Source organism: Myotis davidii, unplaced genomic scaffold (genome assembly GCF_000327345.1).
Source record: "Myotis davidii unplaced genomic scaffold, ASM32734v1 scaffold462, whole genome shotgun sequence".
Taxonomy (NCBI): Eukaryota; Metazoa; Chordata; class Mammalia; order Chiroptera; family Vespertilionidae; genus Myotis; species Myotis davidii.
This window is the reverse complement of record NW_006293237.1, coordinates 67,600-83,908: the sequence shown is the minus strand read 5'-3', so window position 1 is coordinate 83,908 and position 16,309 is coordinate 67,600. Positions and strand designations below refer to the sequence as shown.

Here is a 16,309-nt window from a genome sequence, read left to right as displayed (position 1 = left end):
AAGGGTGTACACACACACACACACACACACACACACACACACACACACACACACCCATGCTTGCCTATGTCCACACTGTCAGGGAAAACACAGGCAACTAGTAAAATGGTGCCTCTAGGAAAGGTAGCTGTGTAACAGGGCCTGGGGAAGGAAGGGGTTTTGAAAGTCTTCTTGCAGATGCCAAAGCTGACACCTAAAGTTCTCTCAACCTAAAGTTGTTCCTCTCAAATATAAATAGTTGTAAAGAGTATGATTCCTGGTGTGTTTTGACATCAAAATTTTGTAATAAACCTGTTCTATAGCTCCTCCCCAAAATACAGTCTTACTCTGGTATCCCCAGTTCAGGAGATGACCACCTGACCAATTTGCTTCTGGCAGAAACCTGGGTATCATCCTTGCCTCTGACTCTTCCCTTATTTGCCCCCTACACACATACCTAGTCCACCATCAATTCTGATTTCTGCCCTTAAAGTATATCTCAGATCTGTTCACTCCTCTCCATCTCTCCCTAACTGCTGTCTCCACACGCCAGTCCCCACAGGGCTGGTGATCTTTCTTCTTCCTTTTCTACAACACAGGCCTGACCAGTCACCTCTCCCACTCCAACCCTTCAGTGGTTTCCCATCTTGCTTTGGACAAATCTCAAAACTCCTTATATGAATGGGATCCTCCGTGGTCTGCCCAGCTGTCTCTCCAGCCTCATCTCCCTCACTCTCTCCAGCACATGGACCAGTGGCCCCTCAAGAGCCTCTGGGCCTTTCATCCAGGCTGTTGTTTGGGAGTGCAATACCATCTCAGGCTGTGCCATGTTTTTACTCCTGTGAATCCTTGGCTGACATCTTTTCCATCAGAATATCTTAAATATTTATGGAATAAACATTTTATTCCTTTGGTCGCAGGCGTTGAGGATACAGAAAATTGGCATGGAAAGCCAATGCCAAGAGAAAGAGCAGATGCAATTATAAAACTAATTGAGAGCCAGATAAAGACCGACACGCAGCTCATACCAAAATCCCCTGTTGAAGACTCTCCTTACGTCAGCACCACTGATGTAGAGATGAACTCTCTGCCTGTTTATGAAATCGGTGACAAGGTAAGCAAACTGCTTGGTTCTCTGCTTTTCTTTCTAAATACATGGGACTCTTTATTTACTCAGATATCCATGGATGAACCAACTATTAGGTGGTGTGACACCTAATAAAGGTTATAAGCAATAAGGATGGGTTTACCAATTTTCTTTTACTATGTCTGATATTTAGTCTTTGATTTCAAACATATCTGAATTTTCTTATCGGTCATTTGCTACTTATTAGTGCCCAGTGTTGTGTAGGTTTTGTTTGTTTCCTAAATTCAGTTTGTGAGTTGGCAGTCCACTGTGCATGAAAAAATTCTGTGTCTGCTGTAAGAATGGGGGCCTGGCTGGGCTGATCTTTGAACTTTCTGGATTACACAAGGAACCACGCCAATTAAAAAGACCAATTCTTGCCCTGACAATTTGGCTCAGTGGATAGAGCGTCGACCTGTGGACTGAAGGGTCCCAGGTTCAATTCCAGTCAAGGCCAACAGGTCATCAGTTTGATTCCCGGTCAAGGCACTTGCCCAGCTTGTGGGTTGGATCCCGGGTTGGGATGCATGCAGGAGGCAACCAGTTGTTTTCTCTCTCCCTCTCCCCTCCTCTTTCTCAAATTAATAAAAACAAAACTAGATCAAAGGAAAAACTATATAGATCAGCCTCACTTATGAATATTAGTGTGAAAATTCTAAATAAAACAGTCACCGATTTCAACTCCCATTAGTATAAAAAGTATATGCGAATTAGTAATTCGGATGATTCATCAATATTAAAGAGGAGGAAATTATTATTTTGATGCATGGGAAACAAAAGCAATTCATAAAATTTACTCATTCCTGTTGTGTGTTTAAAAAACAACCACTGCCCTAACCAGTTTGGCTCAGTGGATAGAGTGTTGGCCTATGGACTGAAGGGTCCCAGGTTCGATTCCGGTCAAGGGCATGTACCTTGGTTACGGGCACATCCCCAGTCGGGAGTGTACAGGAGGCAGCTGATCGATGTTTCTCTCTCACCAATGTTTCTAACTATCCCTCACCCTTCCTCTCTGTAAAAAATCAATAAAATATATATATATTTTTAAAAACAACCACCACCTCTTAGCCCTGGCCAGTGTGGGTCAGTTGATTGGACATTGCCCGGAGACCCCTTGGTTTGCAGGCTGATGCTCCAACCACTGAGAAACCCAGCCAGGGCTTAAGGTCTACATTTTAATGTTTATAGCTGAAAAGTCACAGAGGAATTTACATTTGGGGAAATTAAACGTTTTTTATCCTCACCTGAGGATATGTTTTTATTGGTTTTTTAGAGAGAGCAGGAAGGAAAGAGGAACATCGACTGGTTGCCTTCTGTATGCACTCCGACCAGGAATCAAACAAAAACCTTTTTGGTGCACGGGATTGCGCTCCAACCAACTGAGCCAGCTGGCTAGCGCAAGGGAAATGTAATTTTTTTAACTATACAAATGGTACAGAAGAATAAATTTATTTTTGAGAAATTGATACCTAAGTGAGGCAAATATGCATTTAGGATTTGCTAGCAACCCATTTTTATGACTCTAAAGGAAATTATTGGTGAATCGCAAATTTGCTTTCTTCATTTATATAGAATACAATTTGTAATTCTACAAAATGTTCACCTCCTTTCTAAATTCATTCTAAGAAACTCTACTGTTTGACTTTTCCAGATAGCTATTCGCAAAGCATGTGGTTTGGCTCTGGCTAAGCTGGGCCATTCCAATGATAGAGTCGTTGTACTGGACGGTGACACCAAGAACTCCACCTTCTCTGAGATATTCAAGAAAGAGCACCCTGAGCGCTTCATTGAGTGTTTCATTGCCGAGCAAAACATGGTGTGTATGCTGTGGGCATCCCTCTTGGGTCTTCTCATTGATTAGCAGTGGCCCACTGGACACATGAGTCCTGGCCCACATTACAGTTTTTCTTTCCATGGGCGGGGGCGAGGGGATAGTCTCCAGGGAAACTGGTAGGGAGTAGCTGGGCAAAGTCTAAGGGGTAGTTTCCAGGACTGCTGGGAGGTGCATGGTAGACTGCCCAGCACCCTGTCCTGATAGGTCGCAGCCATCTAACCCCAAGGCTCCAAGCCCAAAACATCCTGAGTTCCCTAGTAGCTCTAGGTGGCCCTGCCCTTTCTGCCCTGCTTACAATTAAGCAATCCTACAGCCACCCAGAGGCTAGTAGGTTGAGAAAGCTACAAGATACAATGATTTCTCTATTTCTTCACCTAATATATCCTAGATACTCAAATGTTGTGCCAGTTGCAGCCTCAAGAAGGCCAATAGAGAGCTGTGGTCTTGGGTAAAGTTGTTTGCTTATCTGTGCTTCATTTCTCCCTGGAGCGATATTAACGCAGGGAGTATCTTTTAGATGGGTGCACACCCTCTTCTTAAAGAGAGAAAGGAGTTAATGCTAGTAAAAGCCTTGACTTCTGAAGCGCTGTGCCAGTAGAGGACAATGCACACCTGTCTTCACATTGTAGAGGCCAAAAATAGCACTGGCCAGAAAACTATGGGCCAGCAGGTCGCACGTGACCACCAGAGATATTTTATTTGGAACAAGTAGTATTTACAAATTTTGTAATTAGTTGCAGGCTTTTAGAAACCAGATTTTATATAGAATCTGAACTTCTGGATTCTCTTCACGAATGGGAAAGTTGGCAACACTAGGATAGCATTTCCTCCTGCCACCAGTCCGCTGGAGCCATTTAGATGGGCTGTACCCCTGCCTCCCACCAGCCTGCTCATTCACTCACAGTGCTTCCCTGGCCCTGTCAGTGTTGGAATTTAAGGCCCCCTGTTTAGTAAAGTAGGTCATCACAATTGTAAGAATATGTACTTTTTTTTTTCTGTGAGTCTCATTAAGCAATTTCCATTTTGAGTGGAAAAAATATAATCCACAATTTTCTGAACTGAGCCTCCTATCAAAAAGCTTGCTCCCCAACTCATTGATGATCCCTTCAGTCACCAGTCATATGCTCTGTGCCTACTAATGTGTTCTTAGAGTTGGAAGAAGTACTAAAACAGCAGCCAGCAGGTAGTAACCAGTACCATGGTGAAACAAGTGGGTAGTGAGAGTGTGACTAGCACCAATCAGGGATAGCTTCAGAAGAGGTGACCTTTAAGCTGAGACTTAAGTGACAAGGAGTCAGTCATGCACAGCTCTGAGAGATGGCATTCCCAGCAGAGGGCACGGCTATCTCTGATAGGCTCAAAGTTGAGATGTTTGTGGGGCAGAAAAAAGGACAGAGTGGCAGAAGCATGGTGACTATTAGAACAAAATTGGTTCAGAAAGGTCACCAAGGGGCAAATTATACAGGGCTTTTGCAGGCCACAACCTCATGCGAGTTCCCAGTAGGGGGCAAATGAGGAAGGGTGTGACCGAGCCCCAGGACTCAGTCCAGTGTCCTTAGGGAAGAGGTGTGCGCCATCCACAGATCTAGCAGGAGCAGCAGCAGCCAGTGGGAAGGCATTGTCCTATGCAATGCTGCTGAGGTCAGATACAATGAAATGGAGGTCAGGCAAACTCTTGCATTTGGCACCTTCAAAGTCCCTTGTAGGCATGGTAGCCTAGAAGAAGGACATTAGGCAGAGAGTGGGGACAGGGAGAGAAGTTGTGAAGCTGGAGATGGGAGGGTGAAGATGGAAGATAGCAGCAGCACATACTCAAATGATGAGTAAACCCAAGAGAAGGAGAAACTGAATACGGAGGGGAGGGGATAATTACATAGTCAGAGATGCCCTTGAGAAAGGAAGAGAAGGATGAGGTTCAGCATGGTGAGCAGGCCCACCATGTCTCCCAGCAACACAGTGGAGAGGCCGGTCAGGGTGCAGATGGGGGAGTCTCCATTGTTCACCTCTTATCCCCCAGGAGGTGTGAGGTAAGGGCACCAGGAAGAAAGGTGTACAGAAGGTATGGGAAGGACACCCACGAGGACTGAGGGGATGTCCATGGGTGTCCCAAGCTTTGCCTTTTTGCGTTTGAAGAGCCAGACCAGCACCACAATTCCTCTGGTTTCTGGCAGTGTTCAGGGGACACTGTGGGTTTGCCAGGTTTGGGGTTTCCCTGGGTATGTGCCTGGGATTGGGTATACAGAACAGGGTGTTATCAGGGGACCATGCATTACTGGTTAAGGGGAAAGGGGGACAGCTAGGGGTGATGGGGGCCTTGTCCAGAGCTATTCTGATTCACTTTCTTGGTGTTAACAGGTGAACGTGGCGCTGGGATGCGCTATTCGTGATCGGACCATTCCTTTTGTTAGCACCTTCGCTGCTTTTTTGACCCGAGCATTTGAGCAGATCCGTATTGGAAGCATCACTGAATCCAACATCAACCTTATTGGGTCCCACTGTGGAGTATCCGTTGGTATGAGTTCTCAATGCCATCATCTTGATAGCCTTTCTAGTTGACAAAGATTATTAATCTAAATGGTTAAATTGCCAATGTATGTAGGGTTTCATAGCATTTGATTATTTGTAACCACTTAAAGAAAAAACAAATGCTTTAAAAGTTCCAGGATACTCTGGGTAACTTAGAGCGGATCTCTTGATATTATTGTAAAATGCCCAGTCTTGCCGTCAGTGAGAAGAAGTAATCTGCCCTGAGAGCATCTTTAATGTCTAGCCACATACTAGGTATGAATAGGGCCACCCCAGCATTACAGAGTTCCTTTCTGCTCTTGGTGTGGTCATGGCACAGGGAAGCGAGGAGCACAGCCTGTACAGGCTTTGCCTGGGTGGAGCAGCCTGGTGGGATGGAATGGGAAGCTATGAGAATCCTGATGCTAGGGAGTGAGGCCAAGAAAGATGTCACTCTCAGGACATTAACCTGGCAGGACATGCTAAATGGAAACAATGGGAAATGGGGAAGCCAGGAAGAGGGTTGAAATATGGTGTGCATTAGCAGTGGGTGGAAGATAAGAGTGAATCTGAAAAAGTCTGAAGAAAGAAGTCACATTGCTGACAGATGGAGGAGTTCAAAATTGCCTGGGAAACGTCAGGGAATCACGGTCATGAGTGACAGAAATGAGGACTTGGGAAAGATGGAGGTGCCTGATGTACTGTGGTGGGGCAGGACCCCTAGGTAGATTTGACAGCTTACAATTGCTGCTAGAATGCTGGAGGGGAGGGTGGGCCAGAAGTGAGCATTTTGGAGTTATCTCTGGGACTCCCTGGGAGAGCTAGGCTGGCCAAGAAGTCTCTGGATGGGACACATGCAAGGGGGAGGGGGGAGTGAAGTGAGGAGAGCCAACAGCATTTCAGGGTTGGCCTGGGCAGAGGGCCTGGTAGGGATTTGGGGGTCTTTGCCTGGAGCTAGGTATAGTGAAAATTTCAAAATAAGTCAGCAACGTGGAGAAGTGGCTCTAGGGCCAGCCCAGAAGAGCTGGGAGTTCTGAGGTTAGACACTTACCCCAGGCAAGGCAGTGTGCTTAGTGGCAGTCCCCTTCCCAGCTCGAAGAGGCAGGCCACCCTAGGATACTTTGGGCTTTCTCTTTTCACGGTGTTTCTGATCAGAAACTCTGTTCCCAAACAAACCCTAAGGTCTCCTTAGTTACAATAGCACCCCAAGGGTGCCCCCAGGGTATGTTATGCTCAGCTACCTTGAAGGCCTTAAGATGTGAGTAAGACCACTTCAATCTAAAAACCTCAGTCTCGATGGAGAAGATAGAAGAGCGGAGAAGAAAAGACAAAGCTGAGAGGACCCTCTTAAGGAGAAAGGGGACAGGGACAGAGACTTGATGGGGCCTCAGCCACCTGTGCTCAAAAAGAACATGAATTCACCTTGGACAGCAGTAGCAGTGCCCAGTGATCAAGTGCCAGAGGTTGGCAAGGGTCAGGGCCAAGAAGAGATCACTGGTTGATCTGGAAGGTCAATTAGTCAAACCTCGAGTGTCACAGTGATGTCTTGAGGGAGAGAGATATGTGACAGCTCATTATAATTATGAGGCATTATATTGACATACGAATTGGATAGTTTTGTAGGCTCTGCTACAGTTGTAGCCACCTTTCTCCCCCGCCCCCAGATGTCAATAAGAGCTGTTGCTTATCCAGCAGAGGAAGCGGTCCTAGCTTCTTGGGCTGTCTCATGTTTTTGTTGGGCTGTGGCTTTGTTTTCTCAGGTGAGGATGGCCCCTCCCAGATGGCCCTGGAGGATTTGGCCATGTTCCGAACTGTTCCCAACTGCACCATTTTCTATCCAAGTGATGGCATCTCCACAGAGTTTGCTGTGTTCCTGGCGGCCAATACCCAGGTATTTTTAGGGGCCACTGGTTCGGACAGAAAATGCTTCTAAGCTCTGCTACTAGTTTGGTACTGATGGTTGGATTGTTCCCATTTTCTCTCAGCATAAAGGTAATAGATATTCATTATAGAAAATTGGGTTGTAGGATTCCTTTTAAAATAGAACCATTACCCAATAAAGGTGTTAAGCACATAAAACATGAACACATTCAAAGACAAATAGTGCAGAGGGATGCTGAACACCACCTGGTGGCCCAGGACTTGGCAAGAAGGGGGAGCCTGGGGCTCTGAGTCAGGGAGCTTTCGGCAGGGCCCAAGGAGTGGGCTCCAGCAGTGAGCCATCTTGTGCTGGCCTTAGACATACCCCATGCCACCCCCTGTGACATCCAGAAAGCCGGAGAGTGGCCTGTGAGACTTCACTGCAGACAAACCCTAAGGTCCCCAACCTGGCTCCACCCTCAGAAACAGTGCAGATGGGCAAGAGTGTGGCTTCTGCCCCACTTTTCCCTCTTAAAGTTTTACACAAGGGCATCAGATGAACACAACCTAATTCCTGCCCAGAATCCAGTTACAGGGGCATCTGGGGGATGTAGTTCTCACCTTTCCAATCATTCCAGCTGTCACCAGACTCTCCTCACTACCCAGCCCTGCACCCGACCATACCTCTGCACAGGTGACTCTGGGCACAGTTGGTAGATTGTGGAAAATCCGTTCTAAGCATTGCAATGTGTTAGAGACGGAGAGAAAAACATCAATGATGAGAAAGAATCATCAATCGGCGGCCTCTTGCATGCCCCCCACTGGAGATCGAGCCCATAACCCAGGCACATGCCCTGACTGGAAATCGAGCCGTGACCTCCTGGTTCAGGGGTTGACACTGAACCACACGAGCTGGGCTTGACCTTTTTTTTTCCCTTAACCTAAGTGCGCTCAAAGTTTATGTATGTTCTATACTTGATTTTTTACTTACTATATCCTAGAAATTGTTTTATGCCTGTGTATATACATACTGATCTCATGTACTAGAGGATTCCATTGCTAAGAAGATCAGGAGAGGCAAAACAAAGCTGTGGTCACAGAAATCAGAACAGAGATTGTTGCTTGGGTACAGGAGAGGGGCACAAGGGAACTTTCTGGGCAGATGAATGCAATCTGGACTCAGGTGATGGTTAGGTGCTATATACCTTTGTTAGAATTTGTGGATCGCTCCACTGAGGTAAATTTTACCTCAATAAAGACACTAATATAATTGATTTATAACATTGGGATGAATGAACAGAAGCTGTGTTTCTAAATTAATATATTAGTTTATAATGTATGATTTAAATATGTGTGTAGTCCTAGCTGGTTTGGCTCAGTGGATAGAGCATCTGCCTGTGGACTTGAAGGGTCCCAGGTTCAATTCTGATTAAGGACATATGTCCGGGTTGCAGGCTCAATCTCCAGTAGGGGGTGTGCAGGAGGCAGCTGATAATGATTCTCTCTCATCATTGATGGTTCTATCTGTCCCTCTCCCTTCCTCTCTGAAATCAATAAAAATATATGTATTTTTTAAAGATATGTGTGTAAATTAAATACTTTAGACATTTGGATATTTATACTTCTGTTTGTGTTGATAAAAATGTATTTACATCTTACTGGGGAAATACTGAGTCACTTTATATTCCAGTGTTTAAGGTATTTCTAAGGTTGAATCGTTACAAGCTACTGTGGAAAAATTAATTGTATTAACATTGTGTTCTGACCTTTCTATTTAACATGAGCCAGTGCTCCTGCCCTAAATTTATGTTCTGTGTGTGGGGACAGAACAGGTCAGCGTGTATTTGAGAAAGCTTTTTTAAATCAGTGAATGTGGCAACATGCAAAGCTTGTCACTAAACGCATCGCCAGGGTTCTGCATAAGCTTTTGCCTGGCTTAGTAGTAACCTGACCAGGTGATAGCTGACCTATTTGCCAGCGGTTTGCCCTTGCTCCAAAATGCGTGCTTTATTTTAGTAAAAGAACTACTCAGTCCTCCTCCTCCTCCTCCCTCTCTGCCTTTGTTTAAAGGTTTATTAGTTGGAAATTGAGTTAGACTTTCTAATAGTTCTGGTTTCTGTTTATACCCTAGGGGCTATGCTACATTCGGATCAGTCGTCCTGAAACTGATATTATTTACTCTGCAACAGATGCTTTTGAGATTGGAAAGGCCAAGGTAAGCCCTTAAGTTCTCCAGTGTTCTCTGTGTCATTTCATGTGCAGATAACTATTCTAAAACTAGCACTAGGTATCCTCACAGTCAAGGCTTCATCCTTTCTTTGTTCTAGTTTTTAAAAAATCAGTTGTGACCTTTACCTGCTTTTCCTCCAGAAGGAACATTTTACCAATATCAGCCAGAATTGAACTTGTCTCCTTTCTGAATGGAGTCTCTCTTTGTTGAATTTTAAAAGATAAAGCAATACAACCTGAAGGTACTTGAGTTGCTTGGCTATAACATCACACAGCCTCGAGCTAAACAAAATAATAGAACCTATTATTTCAAAGGAATAACAGATCTATGAGGTTCTGGCTTTGCATCCTCAAGGCCAGGAACAAGAGGAAATGGGAACCATCTTGCTGCTGGCAATTGTGTGGCCCTGAGATGGTTTTGCACATTGGATGGGGCCTTAACCTGCAGACCTGCTGATAAAGGCTAGCATCCTAGGTACTTTCTATCTCCTGCATCCTCACTAAAGCCCTAGAAGCACACATCGTTTGCAGCCCTGTTTTATAGATGAGGATCAGAGAAGGTGAGCAGCAAGAGATCATACTGCATAGGACAGTTTTATGCCCTACTCTTATATGCCTTTTAGAAAGTCATTAATACTCTTCTTGACACGTTAAGTGCCATGTCAGTCACCGGTGACTGACACTATACTTTCCATTTGGACCTCATCAGTGACCGGCCGCCAGTATATCGGTGAAAGCAGATATTGCGGGTTAAGACAAAACAGGCTTGGCGCTTAACGTTTTAAATATGTGAAAGACCAGTAGCCATTCTTGAAGGAGCAACAGGTGACATCCTACTTGGCTGCTAAGGGCTAGGCTGTTCCAGAATTTATAGTTGCTAGTGCTCAGAATGACTGTGACTGAGCACTGAGTGGCTTTTAGTGCATTATATCCTGAACAGTCTATGCCTGCCACTAAGTAGCTGGCCAGCACTGGGTGGAAAAGCTGCAGTATTCACCTTCAGTGTCCTGTTATCCTCCGTACTCCCACATTTAAACTCGAAGTATGTTTTCCTCTGGGATGTGAGGGTTTCAATGATAGTCAACGGTCTACAGAGCTTTCTCTTAACTCTCCAGTCTTTTTCCCCCCTAATATTTTCCCTACCCTAACAAAGTTAATTTCCTAATAATAAAGTATGTGAGTTAAAATGTGTATGATAATATGCATGCTATGGATAATTCAAGGGCTGAGTTTTACAAAAGAGACATGAGGGGAGCGTGTGTGTGTGTGTGTGTGTGTGTGTGTGTGTGTGTACGCGATGATATATATATGGGTTAGGATATTCTCAGAGAATAGAGTGGCTTAGAAGCCCTGACTATACTGTCATATAGGAAAACCTATAAATATGGCTGAAATGAAGATTAATTCCCTATGCCTTTGGTTGGGGAGCTTTGAGGAAATCAAACTCTGAGAAAGGCCAAGGGCCCTGTCTTTGCTTGCAGAATAGCAAGTGATTGAGAGCATCGGCTTGACATCAGATGGGCCTGGTTGCTGTCTCAACCCTAGGCAAATTCCTCCTGCTCTGAGATTTGCTTTCCTTGGCTGCAGAATGGGCCACAGCACACTCACAGCATGCAAGGGGCTTGGCACAGAGCGTATACATAATGTCCTCAAACGGTCCCTGTTAACATGTTCACCAGTGGAGTTCAATCTGTTTTTGCTCACCCAGCAAGATTTCCAAGCAGTCTAGAGATGGTGCCTTTCCAGACCCCTTAGTGGGTATGAGTCCATCCTCTGGCTGAATATGAGCCATACAGCTCACTTCTGGCCCCTCTGTCTTTTAGATCCCTATTTGATACCCACTTTCTTGGTTAAAGGGTCCTTTTGTATTGTGTAAGAACTTAGTAATTTGGCACTGGAAATCATGAGTAAAGGTCGATGAATTTGTAAAACAAATATGAAGTGGGGGTTATAAAAAAGCGTGTCATTTTTCAGTGCTTTGATTCAGCCTTTTTTATAGAGCAGTGTGTTAGAGTGTCTTCCACCTTGAGATGTGCTCTGAACATAGTAACCACAGCATTTTTGTTTTGCGGGTGCAATACCAGGTCATTCGCCAGAGTGTCCATGACAAGGTCACAGTTATTGGAGCTGGAGTTACTCTGCATGAAATTTTACTGGCTGCTGATGAACTTTCCAAACAAGGTCAGTTTGTTGTTGTTAAATGTTGACGTTCCAGCTGGGGAGAGGTGGGACTTGGGCTGCCTCATGTGCCCCAATTGGTGGTCTTATTCTAAGTCTGCTGCATATACCAATTGCTGTTCTCCAGATATTCCTATCCGTGTCATTGACCTGTTCACCATTAAACCCCTGGATGCTGACACCATCATCGCCCATGCAAAATGCACTGGTGGCCGAATTATTACCGTGGAGGATCACCACCCAGAAGGTATGTCTTTTCAGAGTCTGCTTTGGCAGGACATGTTTGATTGGAGGCGCCCCGTGCTCCTGGGCATCACCAACTACTTAACCTGTATTGCTGCTCTTCACAAGTATATCAGTTTAAGAGTCTCTTGGCCACCTACTCATTTGTGTATCCCCAGCACAATGTACAGTGCTTGGCCCCTCGGTGGCTTGGTGGCACCACAAAGGAGTGCCTAACTCGGCATTGTGGATGAGGAGAGTTCATGAAGAGCTTCACAGTTGCTCTTGAGTTTTGAACTATTAATAGTTTATGCCCCTCAAAATGGGAGCTGGGTAGTGTTTGGCCTGGGAAAGTTAAGTGGGCCAGATAAGGGGATGGGGAATTTCATGTCAGGGCTCCCCAAGAGCACAGCCATGATCCACAGAGTCTCTGGAAGCGCTCCCAATGCCCTCACAGCTGAGATTTACCATAGGGAAAGGGCACAGGACCCACAAAGACAGGTCAGGGATGGAGAACCCCAGTCCTTAGGCTCCCTCCATTCCTCCGTCCCTCCCTCCCATGAGGGACCTGCCAAATACTCTCCCCTCTTCAGCAGTGAAAAATGCATCGCTACAGACCCAGGGAACCCACCTGAGATCCAGCACCCTGGGTTTTATTGGGGGTTGGTCATGTGAGCCCCGCCCCCGCCCCCACCCCTGGGCCAAGCATGTACCAAATTTCCCAACTCCTAGGACTATTACAGAAACAGTCCAGGTGCAGGGAACACCGTTATGAGTAGGGGAAATGTCATGTTGGCCAAGGGGACTTGCACCAGCCCATTGCCCAGGTGCCACCTGAGGGCCAACCTTGCAAGTGGCCCTTCTGAAGCTGGTCACCTCAGGCCTGCCAGTTGCTCTTTTCTTTACAGCTCATTTGTTGATTTTAATCTTTTGGGGGATCCTGACAGCTTTGAGTATCTGAGTTCCACAGTCCCCTGTATCCATGGAGCCCTGGTTGAGAGCCCCTAGTGTAGGTGGGGCTGGGAGCAATTTTGGAACCTGCAATGTAGAATGAGAACTTCTGGGCAGTCGGGAATGACTGCTTCCAGGAATCAGTACTAGTGAAAAACCTTTCTCCTGGGAACCAGCAAATTCAAAGGCCTGTATATCATGGGGCATTGAGGTTGGCTACCCATTTCCAGAACAGAGCCTGACTTCCCTTGCTTCCCCAGGTGGCATCGGGGAGGCTGTGAGTGCCGCTGTTTCCATGGAGCCCGACATCCTGGTGCATAGCCTGGCCGTGCAAGGAGTTCCTCGGAGTGGAAAACCGAGTGAATTACTGGATATGTTTGGAATTAGTGCCAGACACATTATAGTCTCTGTGAAATGTCTGTTAAATAACTAAAACAGCTGCTGACATCTCTACATTCATACTTACTGACAAACCAGCATTTAAATCTATACTGTTTCTTCTTTCTTGTTAAAAAAAAATTAACTACCTTCCAGTAAACCATAACTACGTATACAAGTTTTACTCACATGTTTAAGCACTTAAAATGGGTTTTAAGATTTTAAGTGATAGAATGGCTTACAAAACAACCACTTAATAGGAAGTTTTATGATAAAACTAACCGATATCTAATCTGGGGATCAACCTTAAGTAATAGTATCTTAAATGTGTGTGTGTGTGTGTTCTCATAAGTAAAGAACATGTGAACCTTAAGTAATAGTACCTTAAATGTGTGTGTGTGTTTTCTCATAAGTAAAGAACATGTGAACTGTAGACTGTAACCGCCTGGGTTGTGCAGCACCACGCTACACACTGCTGTCCCAGGTGGAGAATGTATGTGCTGCCGTCCTACCTGCAGCTTCCTGGGTACTGTGTGACTGCAGAGGCTCTGGAATTTCATCTCCCTTGTTACGGTGCGTGAGGCAGCAGTGAAAGCTCTTAGACTGTCCTTTGCTGCTTGAGGTGACTTGTCTATGAAGAAAGAATACAACTAGTTCTAGTATACACACTGCACTCTTGTGAGGTCTCAAATGTCTCATTTACCCAGTGACCAGACCAAACTGTTAACTCTTTTCTAACTCTTTTCTATTCATTTACTTGTTAAAAGTTAATAAAGCATTTCAAAAGCATTTGTGCCTTGTATGTGTGATTTGGTTTTTCCTGGATAAAATCCTCAGTAAGGAAAGCGCTTCTATCTAAACCAGAAGGAGAAAGGGTACTGAGCAGGAGGTGCACCACTAGAGGACAGTATATGGCCTGAAAAGCCATCCCTGAGCCAACTCCTTATTTCAGCTGTAAGTACATGAATCATGTGGCTAAAATAGAAGAAGGAAGTACCAGCCAGATAAAAATGGGCTCAAACTTCAAAACTAAATTTAAAATTGACTGGATGTGTCTTGGTGTGTCATGGTCCTTATTTTTATTGCTTTCATTAACTGGCCATTAGGAGTCTTTGTCCTGGGATGTGAGGTAGGGACTGAAGAACTGGCCTGGCACTCCAGAGTCTTCCTTGGGGGCCTACTCATTCTGCTCCTGCCCTTTTAAACTGCTGAGCTCATTTCCTGGCCTGTAAAATTAGTATATTTGTTGTGCTTATTTTATAAGTTTTCAAGAAAATTGGTTTAATAAAGAATTGATATGATTAATACAAATATCAAACCAAAATTTAAAAATCAAACTTATTAGCAAAAATCAGTTGATAAAGGGTCATCAGAAGTTGAGAAAATGCACATACACAAAGATTTTTACCTCAAGCATCTCATATAACCCATTAAAAGTATACAATTCAGTGGTTTTAGTATATTCAGAGTTGTTAGGCAACCATTACCATGGTCAATTTTACATTTGCATCGCACCAAAAACCCTGCATTGCTTAGTAGCTTCCTACTCACTTCCCCAGCCACTGACAATCATGTATTTTCTGTCTAGGATTTGCCTATTGTGGACATACATATGAATGAAATAGTATGTGGCCTCTTTGTGTCTGGCTTATTTCACTTAGCATAATGCACTTGAGGTTCATCCACATTATAGCATCTGACAACTTCGGTTATTTTTAAGGCCATATACTAGTCCATCCTCTGTACAGACCACGTTTTATCTGTTCATCACCTGATGAACATTTGAGTCGTTTTTTCTTTGTTTACCATGAATAATGCTAAGAACATTTGTATTCAAGTTTGTGGATACATAGGGTGTCCCAAAAAATGTATGAACACACTTTGAGTAATTATAAAGGCAGTGTTTATTAAAATACATTTCAAAATTGAGCTATCAGCTGTCACAGGGTGTATACATTTTTTGGGGGGGGGGGACACCCTGTGTATTTTCACTTCTCACCTGTATACAAACCTGGGAGTGGAATTACTGGGTCATATGGTAAATGTTACTCTCTTGTCTGTGTTCATTTAAACAGTTTTGTGATGCGTGAATCAGAATGACTGTGACATGAAGCCAGAATGTGTAGCTATGTACTAGCACCACAGTTGCTTGAATTCGGGTGTAAACTGCCCCTATCTGGTGAAACCTAAAGCAGAAACAGTGTAGATACCATCCATGATTAAAGTGCCTGGACTGAGGCCCCCTCAAGGTGCTGTGAAAGAACAGTCGGACCTATCTTGTACTAGGCACTGAGGGAAACCATGATCACTCAGAGAAAGTGCCCTGTGGCCAGCTTAGGCCAGTTATAGCTTTTCTGAGTGCAGAGTAGCCAAGGGGTGGGGGAGGACAGGCACACAGTAAACTGGCATAGGCACTGAATGTTCCCTAATTGTTCTGGAGCCATGGATCCTTGCCCCTGAGTCTTCAGAAGCCGCCTTGCGGCTCTGAATCCCTTCCATGGAAGAGTGGCACTGAGGGGGTGCGGGGGGAGTGGCCCGCTGCTTGGCCTTCATCCCCAGGTCGGCTACTTGTTGGGCTGGTGGGGCGGTGACTAGGTAACCCACTTTGCCTGTTTCATCTATAAAAGGGGATGTCGCTGCTCATGATGGCGATAGTATCATAGTATGGCCAAGATTTCAGAAGTGCCATCGACATGAGAACCGCCCTGCCTTCCTGACCGGTTCCTCCTCCCCAGCCCCTTCCTGGCCTCACTGGGATTGTCCAGGGCTCAGCGGCGGCGAATCGGCCCGCCTTTCCCCTCCCTGGCCGCCCCGCCCCTTCTCTGCAGCCTTGGCTGCTCACATTCCCCTCCGAATCGCCTGGGCTTTTACTGGGGCGCCCTCTACCCACCATTTGACAGCTTCGCGCCGGCCCGCGCCTGGCCTGCCTACCCGGGGCGGGCACGCCAATGCTTCTGTGGGCGGCAGTGCAGGCTACGTCATTGGGTTTTGTTCCGTCACTCATTGGGACTCAGCCAATCAGCGCCGTCAGCGCCAAGCGTGGACGG

At 45.4% G+C, this 16,309-nt stretch overlaps 1 protein-coding gene across 1 annotated transcript in view; it reads left to right on the top strand.

Moving 5' to 3' along the window:
* Window positions 1-14,042, top strand: part of TKTL1 (transketolase-like 1) — a 21,070-nt gene extending 7,028 nt beyond the window's left edge. The window contains exons 6-13 of the mRNA XM_006766949.2: window positions 900-1,093; window positions 2,757-2,921; window positions 5,295-5,451; window positions 7,205-7,335; window positions 9,436-9,519; window positions 11,618-11,714; window positions 11,839-11,958; window positions 13,145-14,042. Coding sequence (XP_006767012.1) covers window positions 900-1,093; window positions 2,757-2,921; window positions 5,295-5,451; window positions 7,205-7,335; window positions 9,436-9,519; window positions 11,618-11,714; window positions 11,839-11,958; window positions 13,145-13,317 — 1,121 coding nt within the window. The 3' untranslated portion in view covers window positions 13,318-14,042. The remainder of the gene's footprint in view (window positions 1-899; window positions 1,094-2,756; window positions 2,922-5,294; window positions 5,452-7,204; window positions 7,336-9,435; window positions 9,520-11,617; window positions 11,715-11,838; window positions 11,959-13,144) is intronic.
* Window positions 14,043-16,309: the final 2,267 nt, after the last annotated feature.